The sequence below is a fragment of the Acinonyx jubatus genome, chromosome X (assembly GCF_027475565.1).
Source record: "Acinonyx jubatus isolate Ajub_Pintada_27869175 chromosome X, VMU_Ajub_asm_v1.0, whole genome shotgun sequence".
NCBI classification, from domain to species: Eukaryota; Metazoa; Chordata; class Mammalia; order Carnivora; family Felidae; genus Acinonyx; species Acinonyx jubatus.
In genome coordinates, this window is record NC_069389.1 from 89,645,488 (window position 1) to 89,663,102 (window position 17,615).

The window sequence follows — 17,615 nt, forward strand, 5'->3', positions numbered from 1 at the left end:
TTGTTAGAGAGAGAGAGAGACAGAGAGAGAGAGACAGAGAGAATCTGAAGCAGGCTCCACACTCAGTGTGGAGCGCAAGGCAGGACTCGATTCCACGGCAACCATGAGATCGTGACGTGAGCCGAAATCAAGAGGTGGATGCTTAACCAACTGAGCCACCCAGGCACCCCTCAAGTCTAAGCATTTACATTTTTTTAAGTTTATTAATTTATTTTGATAGAGATAGAGACAGTGTAAGCAGGGGAGGGGCAGAGAGAGAGGAAGACAAGAGAATCCCAAGAAGGCTCCGTGCTGCCAGTGCAGAGCCCTTTGTGGGGCCTAAACCCACAAAACCGTGAGATCATGCATGACCTGAGCCGAAACCAAGAATCCGATGCTTAACTGAAGGTCTAAGCATTTAAATGAGTCTTCCAGAAGGTGATTTTCACGTCATCATTTTAAACACTCTTCTGACGTTCTGTATGTGGTCAGCACGTGCAGAGTCACATTTAGAAAATATGTTCCACTTGCCCACAAGCAAATGGCAAACTACAGTCAAAACCAGCCCTCTTCTTGCTATCAGCAGCTCTCTTTCATAATTCATACAGTCACAGAAAACTACTTGAGGATATGCAGACACTCAGACATTAGAGACACCACCACTACCACAATTCATTGATTTCCACACCACGATGTTCAGATCCCCAGGCTATTCCTTGTAGAAAGTTCTAGAAAGAGAGGTTTGGTACACTGCTCAGTGTGGCTTTCCTACTTTTGTACCTAACACCGGACTATTAGTCATTAAGGGCAACAATCACAGTATGTGAATAGATCACTTTCACCATCACCACTACCAGCAAGAATATCTGTAAGTAAACGCTGAAGATGAGAAACTTGTTCATCCCCCAGCCCATGCCCAACTAACCTCATATACTCCCACATCCTGTGGATGCTTGTCCTACAGCTGATATTTCTCAATCCAGGGAAGACAGATGGCTAAGAGCATGGGATTTGGATCCCGACAGAATTTGGAGACCTTTTCTACTGCTTACTAGCCGTGTAACCTTGCTCAAGTTACTTAATCTGCATGAGCCCGTTTTGTTCCTGAGGTCACGAATGAATTGCAAAAATACTGGGCTCTTCTCATTTTTGAGCTCAGTAGGAATTACAAAGAGTCTCTTGTCTACCTCCCAGTGAGATAGGTTGACCTTGTTAGGGATTTTACGTATGGGATATCCATTTAATCTTGGCACTAAATTGCATCAAATTCATGGGGGACCTGGGGCAAATCACTAGGAGCAATTAACTTTCAAAACTGGCATTTCAGATGCTAAAGCACGTCCCTCCCACATACACTTCAGTTACTGTTATTGTTCATGTATCTATCCCTACACGAGATCCTCAATGCGGCGCCTGGGCGGCTCAGTCGGTGAAGCATCCAACTCTCGGTTTCGGCTCAGGTCATGATCCCACGGTTCATGGGTTCGAGCGCGGAGCCTGCTTGGGGTTCCCTGTCTCCCTCTCTCTCTACCCCTCCCCTGCTCGGTCTCTCTCTCGAAATAATAAATAAACTTAAAAAAAAAAAAGAGTGAGAGAGAAAGAGAGATCCTCTCTGGAAGGGCTTTTGACAGCTGCAAAATCATTCTAAACACTTGCTAATGGATACCCAATAACCTAGATGCTGGCCAGAACCCAGGCTCAACACCTGGGCTCTGTATCTCAGCTCCATCAATGGTCCCTGTTTTCTGTACCGTGGATCTGCAGCTTCCGTAGGGGTAAAATGGACTACGTGCTCTCCTTCCACTTGGAGTGAGAGCTTTCATTATTTTTATAGATCCCGAGAATTAGAATATAATGGGATTTGTTGGGGCTTTTGGTTCTCCTGGGAGGAAAAGAGGGACTTTTAATTTCATGTTCTCCAATCCAGCTCTCAAAACTTAAGGGAAAAAATGACCAAATAAACCTTCATCCTTGTTGCCAAGATTTGGCAACCCCAGGCCTGGGAGGTGTTCTCTTTTAAAGACTGAATGCCCAGTTCTGAAATGGGTTTCCTCCTCCCGGCTCCTCTGGGCCCCATCAGTAGCCCAGGCCTCTCTCTCAAACAGACTGATCATTGGCCTCCCTCCTGCTTGGAGGCTGAAAGGCCCCTCCATGCCCTCAGTACGTGGCCTCCCAGGGGCCTGGGGAAGGAAGAGATCACAAGGTCTCTGGAAAGAAGTCTTTAGAGTCAGATAAGCCCAGGACAGCAGTGGCTCCGGTCCTGACTCTGAGCTCTACTTAGAAATCACAGAGACAAGGGGGCACCTGGGTGGCTCAGTCAGTTAAGCGTCCAACGACTCTCAATCTCTCAGCTCAGGTCATGATCTCCGGGTCTGTGAGACGGAACCCTGCGTTGGGCTCCGGGCTGGCAGCCCGGAGCCTGCCTGGGATTCTCTCTCTGTCCTTCCCCAGCTCGCTCTTTCTTTCTCTTTCTCTCTCTCTAAAATAAGTAAATAAACACTAAAAAAAAAAAAAAAACAGAAAGAATGGAGACAAGGTAGCTGCCCCCTCGGGCTCCCCAGGCTGGAAAAAGCAGCAGATTTCACTTGCACCATGATGTTGGGAAAACCAGGCAGTCCATCCCTGGCAGGTTTGCAAACATGAAGCAAGGCTTGGGCAGTCACAAAGGGAGAGGAAGCCCTCCAGCCAACGAACTCCATCTGGGTTCCAGCATCCACCCACCACAAAAATAAAGCAGGACTGTATTAACACTCCTGTGGAGCTCCCCCTGAGAGGAGGGGACAGAGGCATGACGGGGTCGGGGAGAGCTGGGGGGAGGGGGATGTGAGAGGAAGCAAAACTACGCTCAAGATTAAATAATAAGAGTTAACAGTAATGATAATATTACAGGTGGCAGCTGGGTGAGTGGCACGGTCCCCAAGCGCTTCCACGGTAAGGCAGTGCAAATCACTTCCTGCTGACATATTAACCAAGAACAACAAGTTGCCTGCAGACAATAGAATCACATGATCCCATGGAAGCCCCGACCTGCCTCCCTGCCCCTTCCCTCCCTTCATCCTGCTCCTTCCCAAGACAACCTGGGCCCCTGGTGCTCGGAGGAAAAGGGGACTTGGCAGGCACGCGGGACAGAGACCAATGACCAGAATCAGCATCCTTCCCCCAAGCCAGGGGAACTCTCTCCCAAAGACGGCTTGCGAGGACACAAAGGGAAAGCCAAAGCCTGTCATCGAGCTGACACAGCACCTTCCGCCCTCCCACCTCACCCCCCGCCCTCCTCAGTCACACCCCCCCCCACACCCCCACACTACACACTCCTGGCCCACACGTGTGCAAACCCACACGTGCACACTCTCACCAGAGCGGGTGCCACCAACAGCCTGGATTGTTTCTCTTGCACAACCAGCCCTGCTCTGAACTACAGAGTTAGGTCACCCTCAGATTCCACTAAACAAGGATTTCAAGAAACCTCAGATCTGGGCATGATTTCAACAAATGAAAGGAGGTGGCTGCTTTACAAACAGAAAGGTTTTAATTTTTTAAAAGCAGTTGATAAACGTATAAACTCCAGATGCAGAAAGGGCTCAGCACTCAGAAAGACAAAGATTCAAAAATCTTTTAATTCTTCAGATGGCTTGGCCTTGTTCCCCATCTGGAGTTCTGGGCATTCAGGATATTTATTTTTCAAGCAGGGAAGAGGGCAGAGGGAAGATGAAGTAATAAAAAGATTGTTTATATCATTTTGTTCATTTTAACAGCAAATCTCTAGCATTTCACTGCACCTCTAAAAGCACACAAAGGCTTTCTGAACAGCAATTTGTTCAGAGACCTTGCTTTGTGCCTTGATCTGTAATTTATGGATTAAGAACTAAGAATTCCGTCTTCTAATTGGGGCTAGCAGCAGTTACTTGGAAAGGTACTCGCAAACTGTCTAGCAAGTTGGTTCAAGGAAATAAAGGAGGAAAAATGTGTCACCACCTAAAAGCAGCACATTTCTGGAAAGCAGTTCAACTGCCTCCCCTTGCCAGTAATTTGTCAATAGGTGCCACTCCCTCACCCCAGGCCCTGGAGACATTTTATTGCCAGAATTTGTCTGATGCAGACCCCAAACTCCACACAGAGCATCTTTCGATCAGGACTGGTTTACGTTTGATTATTCACCAAGCGTATCAAGTACCGTGTTCCTCTCCCATAGAGGAAAAAAACAAAACAAAACAAAACAAAACTATTAGAGCAAACCTGCGTATTAAAATTCTGCTCAAAGGAGGGTAATCAGCATGGGCCGTACCGCTTTTGGGGATAGGTAGAGAGAGACCCACAGATAACATAGGAGGGAGGACATCTTCCTGTAAAATACATGCGGCTAAATTTCTCTGGTGGTTTCATCAGTACGGGAAGAAAAAAAAAATCCCTCTTTGGGCTCCTTATTATTTATTTAGGCAGATCAAAGGGCTTTTCCATCTAGCTTCAAACACTGTGGGAGTCATTTCAGATCACAAACAATACTGGTGAATGAGTTCTGAAAATAGCTTTCCTGGGAAGGCGGGCCTTGTGCTAAGCGGGGCTTTGGATTCTGCTCCACGCCCCAGCCGACACACTCCCCTCCCACAAGGCAACAGACGTCAGCCCATCCACAGAAGGGACAGAGTCCCACAGGCTCTTCCATGCTGATGGGAAGCGCCAAACAAAAATCCCCAGCCTCATTGACATTTTGCTGGCTTGGATGGGTTTCCACTAAGCTAAGCAGTCCAACTGACCAACCCCTCCCTGGGTCTTCCGTTTCACTGGGCAGATGGGGGCTCTCATTTAAACCGGAAGGGCCCTGTCCGTTACCCCATTTCCTGTTCTAAGCCACTTATCAGAACTTAGGCTCCTGCCCTTTGAAAGCTGCACAGAGGAGGTTGAAAAAGGTTAGGAACTCAACCTGGGTTAAGGGAAAAAAAAAAAAAAATCCTATACTGGCCAAGTTATGGGTGGAGCCCAAAGTGAATTGCTTCTGGCTATAAAACAGGACCTGGAGGGGGAAAAATGAAATACCAGGAAATGCCAGGTGCATTCTCTTACCTTCACCCTACTCCACCCGACCGCCTTCTCTCCTGAGTCACCCAATGAACTTCGAGCCAAGCGGCTCTTTCCCAAATAAGTGAGGAGACAGGAGGCAAAGAGTTGGACCATAAAGAGATCACAGGCCTAATCTGGGAAGAGGCCTCTGCTAGGTCCAGGGACTTCAAACCTCACGGTTACCCATAATTACCCATGGTAACAGGACAGGGACGCCACACATAACTGCCATCGTTGTTGCCCATAGTCGAAACCTTCCCTCTTCCCTGTATGCTGAACTGCTACTGATCGCAGACGTGGCCCCCACGGTAACAGTAAGAACAATGAACACAATCATGGAATCATGAGGCCTGGTGATAAAGCAATGGGACAACTGGCCTCTGAATAATTCAGAAGTCTATTTAGGAATAACTGAACATATGAAATAGTTCTCCTGAACTAATGACAACTGGTAAAGAAGTCATGGGAACAGTATTCTTTCTGCATTTTAGCATCTGATCAAACTTCGATGTGACATGATGTGAATTTAACTCAGACATTAAAAATGAGACGGGCAACTAACAGACTCTCTACAGAAGAAAGATGGAGCGGTCCAGACTTCATGAGCTGCAACAGAAGTATGAGGCAAGTAACATTCTGAACCTGCACATATATAGTTCCCCACCCTGCAGTAATATCGAGGTGTCTGTTTAGTGTCCGAAAGAATCATAGTAATTCTGCAGAAAGATTCGTTCCTAAATATAAGTGATGAGACTTTTGCGGAGGGGAGTAACCAAAAGTGACAGGATAGTCCAGACTAAACTACAAGATAATTTGCCTCTGCTCCTCAAGGAAAGGCTTAACAACTCCCGAGAAGAGGAACACTGACCCTTCCTTCAAAATCCCGGGAGACAGGACAGCGTATCGCTGGAGAAATCAAGACTCACGTTCCTGCTCGCCCACTAGGCAGTTGGGGCCATGCTCAACCTATAAAGTCAAGGGAATGTTATACGGTACTAATTATGGCTGAAGAGGCTAGAAATTCAGATTGTCAGGAAATTGACTAAGCCAGGGGCCAGCCATGCATTGCAGAGTTGGTTATACCAAACACCTGCCCATTCCTTCCCTTAAGATTCCCAACACACAGCAGAAGCTGGTTGGGGACGAGGCCAGGAAATGACAGAAAGGGAACTCTCTTACCTGGCTGCTCCATACTCAGGGGGATGCTGATACCTCATCAGTTGCCCCTCTGTTCTCCCTGGCTGGTTCAGACGATGCTCACTATAGAAGTGCCCTGGCTCTTGGGGCTTGCACACTACAGATTGGGGTGGCATGCCCTTGAAGGGATACTCTGGTGGGGGGCCTCGGTGTTCCAGGCCCTTCAGGCTATGCTGGCTGGGAGGTGGCCCTTGGGCCTTGTAGAACTCACTGGAACTTGTGGGATTCTTGTAGAGGTCATTGGGTTGTGGTGGGGAGAGGGGAGCGCTGGTAACAGGTGGATGGGCCTTAACTCCACTGGTGGCCAGTGACATCTGCATTAGTCGTTCACTCAAGGAGCGGACATGTCCTTGCTTCAGGTCTCTGAGTCCTTCGTCCTGGTGCATCTTGCCAGGATTGAGCCGCTGAACTGATGGGCGTCCCTCGGTCCTCATCTTCTGGTTGGTGACTCCAGTCACATAGAAGGCAGCTCCAACACTGGCATGCTGTTGGCCCCGAAAGTACTGGGACTGGACCTTGGCTTCTTCATAGGTTGGGAGTTCTTCATTATTCTGCATTCGGGGGGAAAGCTGCTTCTCCATGATGATGTTTTCTGACTGGATTTCCTGTCCCTGGGGTTCCTGTCGAGCAGCATGAGCCACAAGCTGTTGGTGGTGGTCTTGGGGATTCAACACATCATTCTGAGGGCCTGGGTTCCCACTGCTACTGGGGAAAGGAGGGCCATTCCCTGTGGCTTGCTGGTGTATGGCAAGCAGGTTGCGATTCTCATTAGGATTGCCATAGCGGAGCTGCTCTTGTAGCAGACGCTGCAACACTGTGGTTCCTCCACTTGGCTGCTCTTCAGAATTTCTCATCTCTATTGCTGGTGGTGCCTTGTGAAGAGAGAGAGAAATTGGGCACCTGGGCTGCCCTTGACCTGGGAAGGGGAAACAGGAAGCTTAACACCCAGTTGATGGATAAGTCATTCCTCTAAAGGGGAAGAATATGGGTATTTGGGGGGTGAGGATTCCATTCCAGAGAGAATATAGAATTAATAGGTTAATTGTTGGTGACTCCTGGCTCTAGCACTGACGTGATGAGGAACTTGGGGGCATAAGAACTCACTGTTTCCTCTTTCACGTAGCATGGGTTAGATATCCAATCTTGACTTAATTCCTAAGAGAACTGGGGAAACCTGGAGCAGTCAGGTAGGGTGACCAGAGAGGGCAATTTTCCTAGGTCCTTACTCAGAAGATTCATCTCTCCATATTCTACTTAAATGAAAAATCCAACTCTTATGGCTGTGGTACTGGGGGCAGGCCAACAGGGAGAATTTACCCCATAGACAGGATCTGTAAAGCAGGCCAGCCTGTGAAGGGAGCTACAAAAAGCCAAATAAATAACTAGGATAAATAAAAGGTGAAGAGAGCTTGGCTCGCACCGGATAAGAAGGATCCCACTTGATGCAAATCGTTTTCTCTGATCTCACAAAACTCTGAAACACAGTTTTTTTTTTTTTAATCCTTTTTGTATTGTCCATTTTGGATTCTCCTTGGCTTAATAAGAGAAGGGCTTGAGATAACTGATATTGACAAAGTTTCTCTTTCAGCCATCCAGGAATAGTCATTGAGATTTTTTTTGTTGTTGTTGGCTAGGGAAGAGCTTAAATGGGAAGCCCTCTTTCATTTGAAGTGTGCCTCTGACAGTATTTAGAAATTGAAAAATAAAAAGGTCATCCTTCTAGAAAGGGTACGATTACCTTATCCCTCCCCTTCCACACCACGACTAATTCTTCCCAAGGAAGAAATATGGGTTGAGTGAAACAGATTATCAATAGTAAGACGACTCAAGATTCAAATTCTAATCCTGATATGGATTTACAGGGTAACCTAAGCAACTGATTCCTCTTTTCTTGTCTTGTATTTTCCCACCTGAAAAACTAGTAGTAGGGTGAACTCTCCCCAACCCTCTGTCTCTCCCCCTCTCTCTCTCTTTGCATGGTATAGTACACACAAACCCATTAGAGGCTCATACAATTTTTGGACAGAGTCTGTCATGTGAATACTGCAGTTCAATATATTCAATAATGAAAGTTTTACTCTAAAGGTCTCGAGCAGTGTTGGAGAATGGGCATGATGTCACACAAAAAGTCGCCGTAAAGGTCAACCTAACCAGCCTCAGGTTCTTAGATGAGAACTCTGGAATCCTGGCTTCCAGGCTCTGATTTCTATGATATTAGACAGCCTCCAGTCTCTCTGGAAACATGATCCCTTTCCTTCAGTCCTGCAGGGAATGACCAGAAGATGTGTATGGTAGATAGAAAAAAGGTCATCTTCTTTTTTGTACCTCTCGCGTGATTATTGCTGCCTGGTTTCCAGTTGTTCTAAGGAGCAGTTTGACCCCACAGTTAACCTCCCAAAGGCTCTTTTTTAAATCCTAATAATCATATTCTTTGGGGAAGTGTGCCCCAAAGGGCTGAGCAACCAGCCCTTTCCCTCCTTCCCCGTGGCCGTCTGTGACTCCTGTATTTAAACTGTCAGACTGGGATTTTCTGAGAGGCTGACAAGCATAACATGTAAATTTCTTTTGGTGCCTTAAAAACTGAAAAGATGACTACCAAACTACTTTTCCTCTCTCAAAAAAAAAAAAAAGTGGAAATGGGAGCATGTATGGTTAAAACAAAATCACTTGCGAACCTACCCTACAAGGCAGGGAAATGCAGAAATTGAGCTGCCCCAGACCCTGAAAGCATACCACCCCCTCCCATTCCACACCCGCCCCACCCTGCACACACACAGGCTCGCACTCACACACAGGCGCGCACACACACACACACACACACACACACACACACACACACACGGTCCATACCTATTTCTGCTTTCTTTTAGGCTTAAAGCCTTGATCAGGATAGGGAATTCTCGCTTATGAGCAGCTCCAGAAACCGCAACGGCAGATTCCCTCTCCCCTAACACTCAGGTTCAGGGTAAGCGCCGCCAAGAGTCCAACCACTGGTCACTCTGAAATGTTCAGGAGGGGGAGGGAGGGAGAAATAAAAACGTCGTTTCTATTTTGCCACCAATGGCCAACAGTTAACCAAACCAGTCCTTCCAAGGGAATGACTTCTCCTCCCAGGTGTTTGCCTTTTCTATGAGTTGGCAGAGTCCATTTCCATTAGGGGAGAAAGAAACCTCACTACCAGCACCTTTGTTCAGGAGGTCAGCCAGTCTCCAGAGGAATCCAAATGTTCAGGTCCCAGACTGGCAAAGATTGCTGCTGCTTCCATTCTGAGTTGGCATGGTGGGACATGACAAAAGACACAACCAATGTGACCTTTAGGGTGAGACCTTTGAACACATCCCAGAAGGGAAGGCAGTCATCAGATGGTAGATTTTTGGTCAAAAAAAAAAAAAAAAGAAAGAAAAGAAAAGGAAAAAAAAAAAAGACACTCAGTTAAGCTCCAAATTAAAAGCCACAGCCTCAGAAGGGCAGAGGAAACCCAAAACTTCCTTTCAACCAAGTCATTAAGTATTTATTGCATACTGGCCATTCCAGACATTTGCCAGCCTCCTGCTAGACACAAGGAAGGAGGTAAAAGATACACAACGTATAGGTCCTGCCCTCCCAGAGCTTACAATCCGATTGACGGCTCATGCGTTCTTCGCAGCACATGGTACCAACTGTTCTCCAAGGACAAGATGCCTCCACTTGCTTTCTCAGCATTTCCGCTGCCCAGGAGCTCCCCGAAAGGAAACTACTAGACTCACATTAGAAAGACTAGATGCAAACACCCACCAGATGTGGATTTTGATAGTCCTTGTTCTGAATTACTGGGTTAACCCCCCGCAAAGCCCTGCAGGCCCAACCGAGCTGGTTATAAAACTGAGGAGTTTGTGTTTAGGTGAGACACACATCATCCACATTCCTATTTTCTGTCCCAGCCTCGCCATGACTCACTCCTGTCACTCAGAGGAAAGGCTTTCTTTAATCCACATCAGAGATGCCATTTGAGGAGCAAGGCAATGCAAAAAGGAAGCACACAAGCGTCTCTGTATTTTGGGAGCCTGTCCAAAACATCCAAGTTTAAAAAAAAAAAAAAGCCACAAAACCACACAGTGATTAATTTAACATTATTTCCTTGCGATGTTGCCAAAAATAAACTGAAGAGATACAGCATGAGCAAACACGGATATTTGTCTTTCCATCTTGTTTTGGCCCAACATATAATCCCAATCATAACCAAAATCATCTCCGATCTGCGAGGTAATTATTTTAGGGTGTCTTCCCTAATTTCAAAGCAGAGGAACAACTTCTAATTGGAATCGAAGCTGGACTATTAACAGAGTGTAGTAAATAACACCGTGCTTCTATTGTGCGATTCTGAACAAAACAGTTGTCTTTTTTTTTCCCAACCGAAACATGCAGAAAACAGCCTGAGGCCTTTAAACTTGAGCCCCTGGCGAGAAACCACCATACAATTATTTTCCAGGACTATTTAGATTCTTCATGCCGATTTTGACTGGTTTGTTCCTCATCCCTAGCTTCTCACAAAGAAAACTTTACTTGTCCAAAATCTTACTCTCTTCCCTTAATTTTGTCCCCTCTCCTCCATATCCTTTTCAAAACCCAAATCACTTTATGTCAACCGGACACAGATTGGCCCTCCCTACTACCCCGCCCCCTGGCCTTTTTTGTTTCTGTCTAAAAGAGGAAAAGAAATCAGCCTAAGAAAAGAGCTTTGCTGATTCCTCTCCAATTTACAGATTTTTTTTTCTTCAGGAACTTATGTTCGTCTACATGTTAAGAGTCACATAAGAAGGAAAACACTAGTCCACTTATTTATTAGCGAAAGGAAACGAAAAGATTCCTTGTCTCATGTGCAGGAACTAAAATAGTATGAACTCTGCAACCTTCAATCTTCCCACACCTTCAATCATGCCACTGCCAGGGTTGTGACATCATCTTCAATCAATAAAATAACCTTGTTTCTCCTGGACAAACAGGCTGTCCCTGAGAATATTTGATAGGGGAAGAGAAGATATCCATGGTTCTCTCTCTAAAAGTACGATTTGAATCTACATGTTCAGCTCTTATGTAATAACAACAGGGGAGCAGGGCCAAGCTAAATTCTTACTATATCTGCAGTCATTGGACCCTCCCAGTATACCTCAATCAAACACAGTTTTGGTTGAACCAAAACCCATTAGTGAGAGCCCAGATGCTTCTCAAGCCAAGTCCCAGAAAACCCACACTACAAGGTGGCCAGAGCAGACCAAATTCCTACCCTTCAAATAAGCTGTGAAATTATGGCTGCAAGATCTTTCTATCCCTCCTCCCTCCTGTTCCTAGTCTTCCCCCCACCCTCACTCTGCCAACCAAGATGAAGGTATAAGTCTGGGATACCTGTTTCTCTGCTAAATCTCGGTCAATTTGCTCCATATGATTTTACTTCCAGCTAAATGCAAAGGAGCCAGTTCAAAGCTTCCCCTATGTGTACGCATCTACGTGTATATATCTGTGCACAACACACACACACACACACACACACACACACACACACACACACTCCCACACAAAGAGAGAGGCAAAACAGCCCCCTGAATTCTCTCGTGTCCTCTCAGGTTGGTTGTTGTGTCCTGAAGTGTCCTAGAGAACACCTTTCCCAACAGTCTTGCAATCCAGGATACTAATTCACTTCCTTTGGGATGTAAGAAATAATAGTGCCTTTGCTCTAACCTTTCAATGGGTGACACGCAGGCAGTATAAACACCATGGATAAGAGCCTGGACCTAGATTCACACTGCTGAAGTTCAAATCTCGGATCTATGGGTTATTAGCTGACCTCATACATTTCTCTTGACCTCTCCAAATCTTATTTCATCATCTTCAAGATAGGGATAACAGTGCTGCTACCTCCTAGGGCTGTTATAAACATCAAGGGAGGTAATCCATGTAAAATATGAAGCACAGAGCCTGGACATAGTAAAGACTCAATAAAATATGTCTATTAATGTTATTTCAAAGTGGCCCTTTATCTAGAAGACCCCAGCAATTTTATGAATTAAAGTTTTTAGTTGTCTTTAAAACCTTTATTTGCCATGCAGTCTTTGTGCATGCAGGGGTTCTTAGATCAGCAGAGGCCAGAACTAGAAAGACTCTTAGGAGACCATCTAGTGGCCCAACTCCCTCTTTCTGTATAATGAAGGTGCTAGAGCTTGACAAGTGTTGGAGCCAGGGCAATGGTCCTTCCACTCTAATATATTATCTAGCATATTAGCTTCTGTGTAGAAGACGCTTAATAAATATTCATTAAATTGAATTGGCTCTGGTTTGAAGAGACTATAAACCTGGCTCACTACTACCACCAATTTTCCAATTCCATCCGAAGTAAAATGTTAATGGCGGGAGGAAAAATTCAAAGAGGGAAGACAGAAAGATGTGTGTAGTTAGAAGTATGGCAGAAGGACGTTGCAAAATCTTTCCTCTTTAGGCCAAGATCGGCAGGTGGGTCAGAGAGTAACATGAACCTCCACTGATCAACCATTTCCAGGCCTATGTTCTTGATCTGGTCAATGTCATAGCAACTTGGAATTTGCCCTTACTTTAGTCTAGCACGGATTTAAGAAACCGAGTTTGAGTTGGCCCCACCTCTTCGCTTCTAGCTCTACCTCTATTTAGATTATGTTGTAAGATTATTTTAAGAACCACAACAAGGCCTTCGCATTTCCAAATCTTACTGACAATCAGGGTCAGTTATCTGTTTTTGAGATGGTAACTCAAAGGTGTGGTCAACCGGGTCCCACTTTCACTTTTCTGTACTCTAAAGCAATTAACTTGAATATGTTAATAGGCAACGGAGATGATTAACCCTGAAGTGTACATGAGCAGTGGCATATTTAGGAACAAGAACACTGTTGCCATCACCATGCCACCTCCCTCCACACACACCCATTCCATGGGAAAAATAGAGCACATCATCACATCCCATTTCTCCTTGCCTCCAAAAAGGGATAAGTCGCCCATGAAATCAGACTGAGCATAAACTGAGAAAAGTTTAAGAATATACCTAGAAGCTGCCTACTTTACCAAATTCCTATCTTCGGTGGTATACTACTCACTTTTAGTTTTGTTTTTACTTTCTTTTACAAGTAATGTAAACACAACAGGCAAATATTTGTAACGAAGAGGAAAACATCGCTCACAATCCCAGTACCTCGAACTAAACATTGTTACCAATATAGAACACTTCCTTTAATGTTTTCTGTGTGTATTTGTGGTTTTACAAGGCCATGAGATATTAATGTACATAGGAGTTTGGATCCTACATTTATTTCACTTTGTCGTAAGCGCTTTCTCCATGGTGTAGACAGCAGTGTAGACTTCACAACATACATTGCCATGACTGTGTAACTGTCCCTTACATATGTGTATCAAGATTCACTTACCCATTCTCCAATTGTTAAGACATTTAAATTGCTCTCAATTTTGTGCTACTCTACATAATGTTATGAAAACATCTTGGAGACTTGGCCTTTTGCAACATTTTGGATCTGCTCCTAATGATAGAATCCCAGAAGTGAAATTAATGGATCGAGGTACTTGAATGACTCTAGACAACCCACTACAAAAATAAAACTAGCAAAACACCAAAGCCCCGTGAAATCTCTCCGTCATTTAATGAAACTTTCTCCTCTCCCATTTTTCCACCAGGGCAGAGCAGGACTCCTGGGAGGGAAAGAAGCCAAGAGAAGCAGTGTAGTATCCCAGTGACTTGCGAAATGGCAGAGTGGAATGTGGGCTCCCCTGTGAAGCCAGCTTGCATGCACTTGCCCCAAATTGCCACCCGGCCAAGAAGCTAATTAGTAAAAGCATCAGGTGGGTGAGAACAGGTTCATGGCCTGTAATGGCTTATATCATGTTTCATTTTTGCCCTTGGAAAGATCTGACAGTCAGCTTGAAGACATTCAGTTCTAATGACCCAGCCTGCTACATTCTGAGAATTAAACTTGTTAGTTTTCGGATACCGATCTTCAATATATTGTAAAGGGTATTTTTTTGTGTAGACCTAAGTATACACGACCAAGGAGCCTATGTGTGGACCTCTATTTTCGGCCCCAGTTAAGGTGCCGCATTGAAGGTCAGCTCTGTTTAATATTATATGACTAAGTGGCACCTGTCTTAAATGGTCAATGTGTTATAGACAGATAAGCAGAGAAGGCAACAGGCCAGAGATGCCCTGGCTTAGCAAGAGCAGACACAACAGGCATTTCTTTCCTGGGCTGCTTAGTCAGAGCTCTCAGAAGAGGGTAGGTCCGCTTTCCACCTTCTCCTTGAAGGTTGTTCTCTAATCCTTCTCGATCTTCCCTCCGCTTCCAACTGTGCTCGATATGGAAAATGAATTCTCTCCCCTTGGTGTTGCCACTGGACTTTGCACACATTTCTATTGCAGCTTTACCACACCGTATTTTCCACATTTATTGAGCATTTACTATAGCCAGGCAATGGATAGGTCCTAGGGTGGATTAAAAAAGAAAGAAACCAGAGTCCAGTCCTCCAGAAGCTACTGGTCGAGCAGAGGGGGACACAATCCAACGGGAAACGCAGAGGACCCTGCAAAAAACTCTGGGCCACCTGAGCAAAGCTTCCCAGAGGAAAAGACCAATGAGCTGAAGATGAGACATCTGATAACCAATTTGATACTGGGGAAGTTGGAAAGGGAGGAGCCAAAGATAGGCCCAGATATATCTTTGAGAGTCATTAGCATATGGATAACAGGTAAGGTCAAAGAGTGGGCTGGAACACGTAGGGCAAGGAGTAGAGCAGAACCAAGGATGAAACTAACGATGGACCCTTGAAACAATCATTCAAGGGTCAGGTACTCTGCAAATGTGGTAGTGAGAGAGAAATTTCTTCATTTACCTCATGGCTTCCCCCACCCACCCACCCATAGATCTAGATGTTGGAATACATGCTCCAGGTACAGAAGTCCCCAGTTGCAATGCACAGAAAGAGAAAGAGAAACCGACGGAGAGAGACAGAGACAGAGACAGAGAAGCTCATTTTGTCTTTTAAGCTTCTAAGTACCGAGGCAGAAATTGGAAGTTGCCAGACTGCAAGAGATTAGAGGTCACGGGCTGGGTGCATGGTTTTCCTCCGTACCCTTCCCAACACTTAAAACGTTGACTGGCACATAAAATATGCAGAAGGGTTGCATACTGCATACTGCGTAAATCGCAACTTCCCAAAGACTTTGCTACAGGCAACAGAAGGAAGACAAGGAATGAAAGACAGAGAATAGCAAGAACCATAATTCTGTTACCTTTAGTTTCTTAGCCTTTCTTCCGAGGAGACAAAGTCTCTTTCCCTTCTGCTAGTTGTCCTCCTCAGCAGCTCTGTGAGGAAATAAAGGCAGATGTGATTAATTCCATTTTACAACTGGAGAAACTTAAGTCCAGTACAGATAGCTCATGGTAACCAATTTGACCAAGGTTTCACTGTGGCTGACTGGTGGAGCCAGGATCAGCACCCAGGTCTTCTGACTTTCCTGCTCTGTGCTGGGTTACTAGACACAGAACTCTATGGAACTGACTCTCCAGGGTGTTTTTTTTTTTTAATGTTTATTTATTTATTTTGAGAGAGAGAGTGGGGGAGGGACAGAGAGAGAGAGAGAGAGAGAGAGAGAGAGAGGGAGAGAATCCCAAGCAGCCTCTGTGCTGTCAGCACAGAGCCCAAGTCAGGGCTTGAACTCACAAGCCGTGACATTAAGACCTGAGCAGAAATCAAGAGTCGGTCGCTCAACCAATGGAGCCACCCAGGTGCCCCGACTCTCCAGTTCACAAGAGAAATTCTCCACGAAAGCCAAATTCTCTCGGGACTCTAACAGTATCGTGAGCAAGCCAGTGCACTGCACCTCTAAGAAAATACCTAAGACGTTTCCCCATATCAACACTGGAGCGGTTAAATGTAATTTGCAGTGGTGCTGCCCTAACATCATTAGGGGTTCCCTGTTCTGCTGTAGCACTTTTGAAGGGAGCCCCATCTGCCTTCGGTCTGGTTTTTGTGTCTGAGTGGGGCTCAGGTGCTGACTGCAGGTGTGGCATCCAGCAGGTGCATGGACAGGAGCCAGAGTTTCATATCTTCATACCAAAGGGCCTGAGTCACTCCCCAAAGGCAGCCCCTCCTTCTCATGCTGACTTGCAGGCCCCGAGAAGCTGTCTTGACTGAGTGGCCACTGCAAAACTAAATCTAGACTCTGCCTTCCCAGGAAGGCCTAGGGTAAAATCAGTTAAAGGTGCAAATCACAGGACCCAGCCAACTGTCCCACTCTCTGAGACTAGTGTAGGCATATGCTGCGGGCACAGCATCATAGCATCAGGGAGTATACGTACAGAATGACTGCCCCCTACTAGTTTTGGAGAAAAGGAGGACCACAGCAGACCCATGTTACGTATTTAGCTACAGAATTCTTATTCTACTCCAAATGGCCCTGAAACTTCATAAGCAAGTATTCATTCCCCTAAAAAAGACAGAGTACAGTAGAAAGAACACAACAGGAACCCTGCCCTCCAGTGCCTATCGTGACCACGCTCTTTCAGGCTGCCAGGAGACAACCACTTAGCCTAGTCACAAAAAGTACCAGATCAGAATAGTCATTGCATTGCTCTCAAGGAAGCCTGAGAGCCTGAGGAAGACAGAATGCTCTCGGGGGTGGGGGGGGGGGGGGTCATCCAAACTTTCTTAGCTCCAAAAATTGTTTACTTTAAAAAAAATTGCCTCCCCTCCCCCCAAACACACACACACACACACACACACACACACACACACACACACAGCAAAGAGAAACTAATTGCGGAAAAAAACCACAAATGTTACCTTAATAAAATGGTTTATTGTCATTCACCGTATTTCTCCAATTCATATGGGAAACTCAGATTCATAAGCTTTGGTTTATAGCCCGTGATCCAAAACGTAAAACTGGTTGGTTACTAAACTAAAATGTGATCTCTGTATATAAACAGAGTGAGACAAAAATCCGAACTGAAAACCTAAATGTAATAAAGTGGAAATTAGATTTCTTCAAAATAGGCTATCTAAATAATTTTCCCCATCTGTGATTTTTATCTTACTTTACTGTCACATGGAGAGAAGTGCCATTAATTCAATGCAAATCCTGCCCCTTGAAAACAACCAAAACGAGTAAGTGATGTACTAATTAGCTTCCTAATGGGGAAGGTTTTAATTGAACTCTTCTCTAACAACCTTCATCAAAGTTTCCAGGGCAACTTCGTAAAAGGATGTCAAACCTGGCCCATATTTTTATCTCCTTAAAAATAATTCTCGATGCACAGAAACACAGAAAGCTTATTTCTCTTCAACGCTGTTAACACTCAGGCCACTACATT

The 17,615-nt window shown here is 45.3% G+C and overlaps 1 protein-coding gene across 4 annotated transcripts in view; it reads right to left on the reverse strand.

Annotated features, from left to right (window-relative positions):
- Nucleotides 1–17,615, reverse strand: part of AMOT (angiomotin) — a 63,360-nt gene that overhangs the window by 39,143 nt on the left and 6,602 nt on the right. For 2 of the 4 annotated variants that reach the window (XM_027054995.2, XM_027054996.2), the window contains exons 2-4: nt 15,533–15,605; nt 9,085–9,233; nt 6,217–7,150 (exon numbers count right to left, since the gene is read on the reverse strand). In XM_027054995.2, the coding sequence (XP_026910796.2) occupies nt 6,217–7,088 (872 nt within the window). In that variant the 5' untranslated portion in view covers nt 7,089–7,150; nt 9,085–9,233; nt 15,533–15,605. The remainder of the gene's footprint in view (nt 1–6,216; nt 7,151–9,084; nt 9,234–15,532; nt 15,606–17,615) is intronic. The other 2 variants (XM_027054997.2, XM_053201578.1) reach the window with 1 other exon arrangement.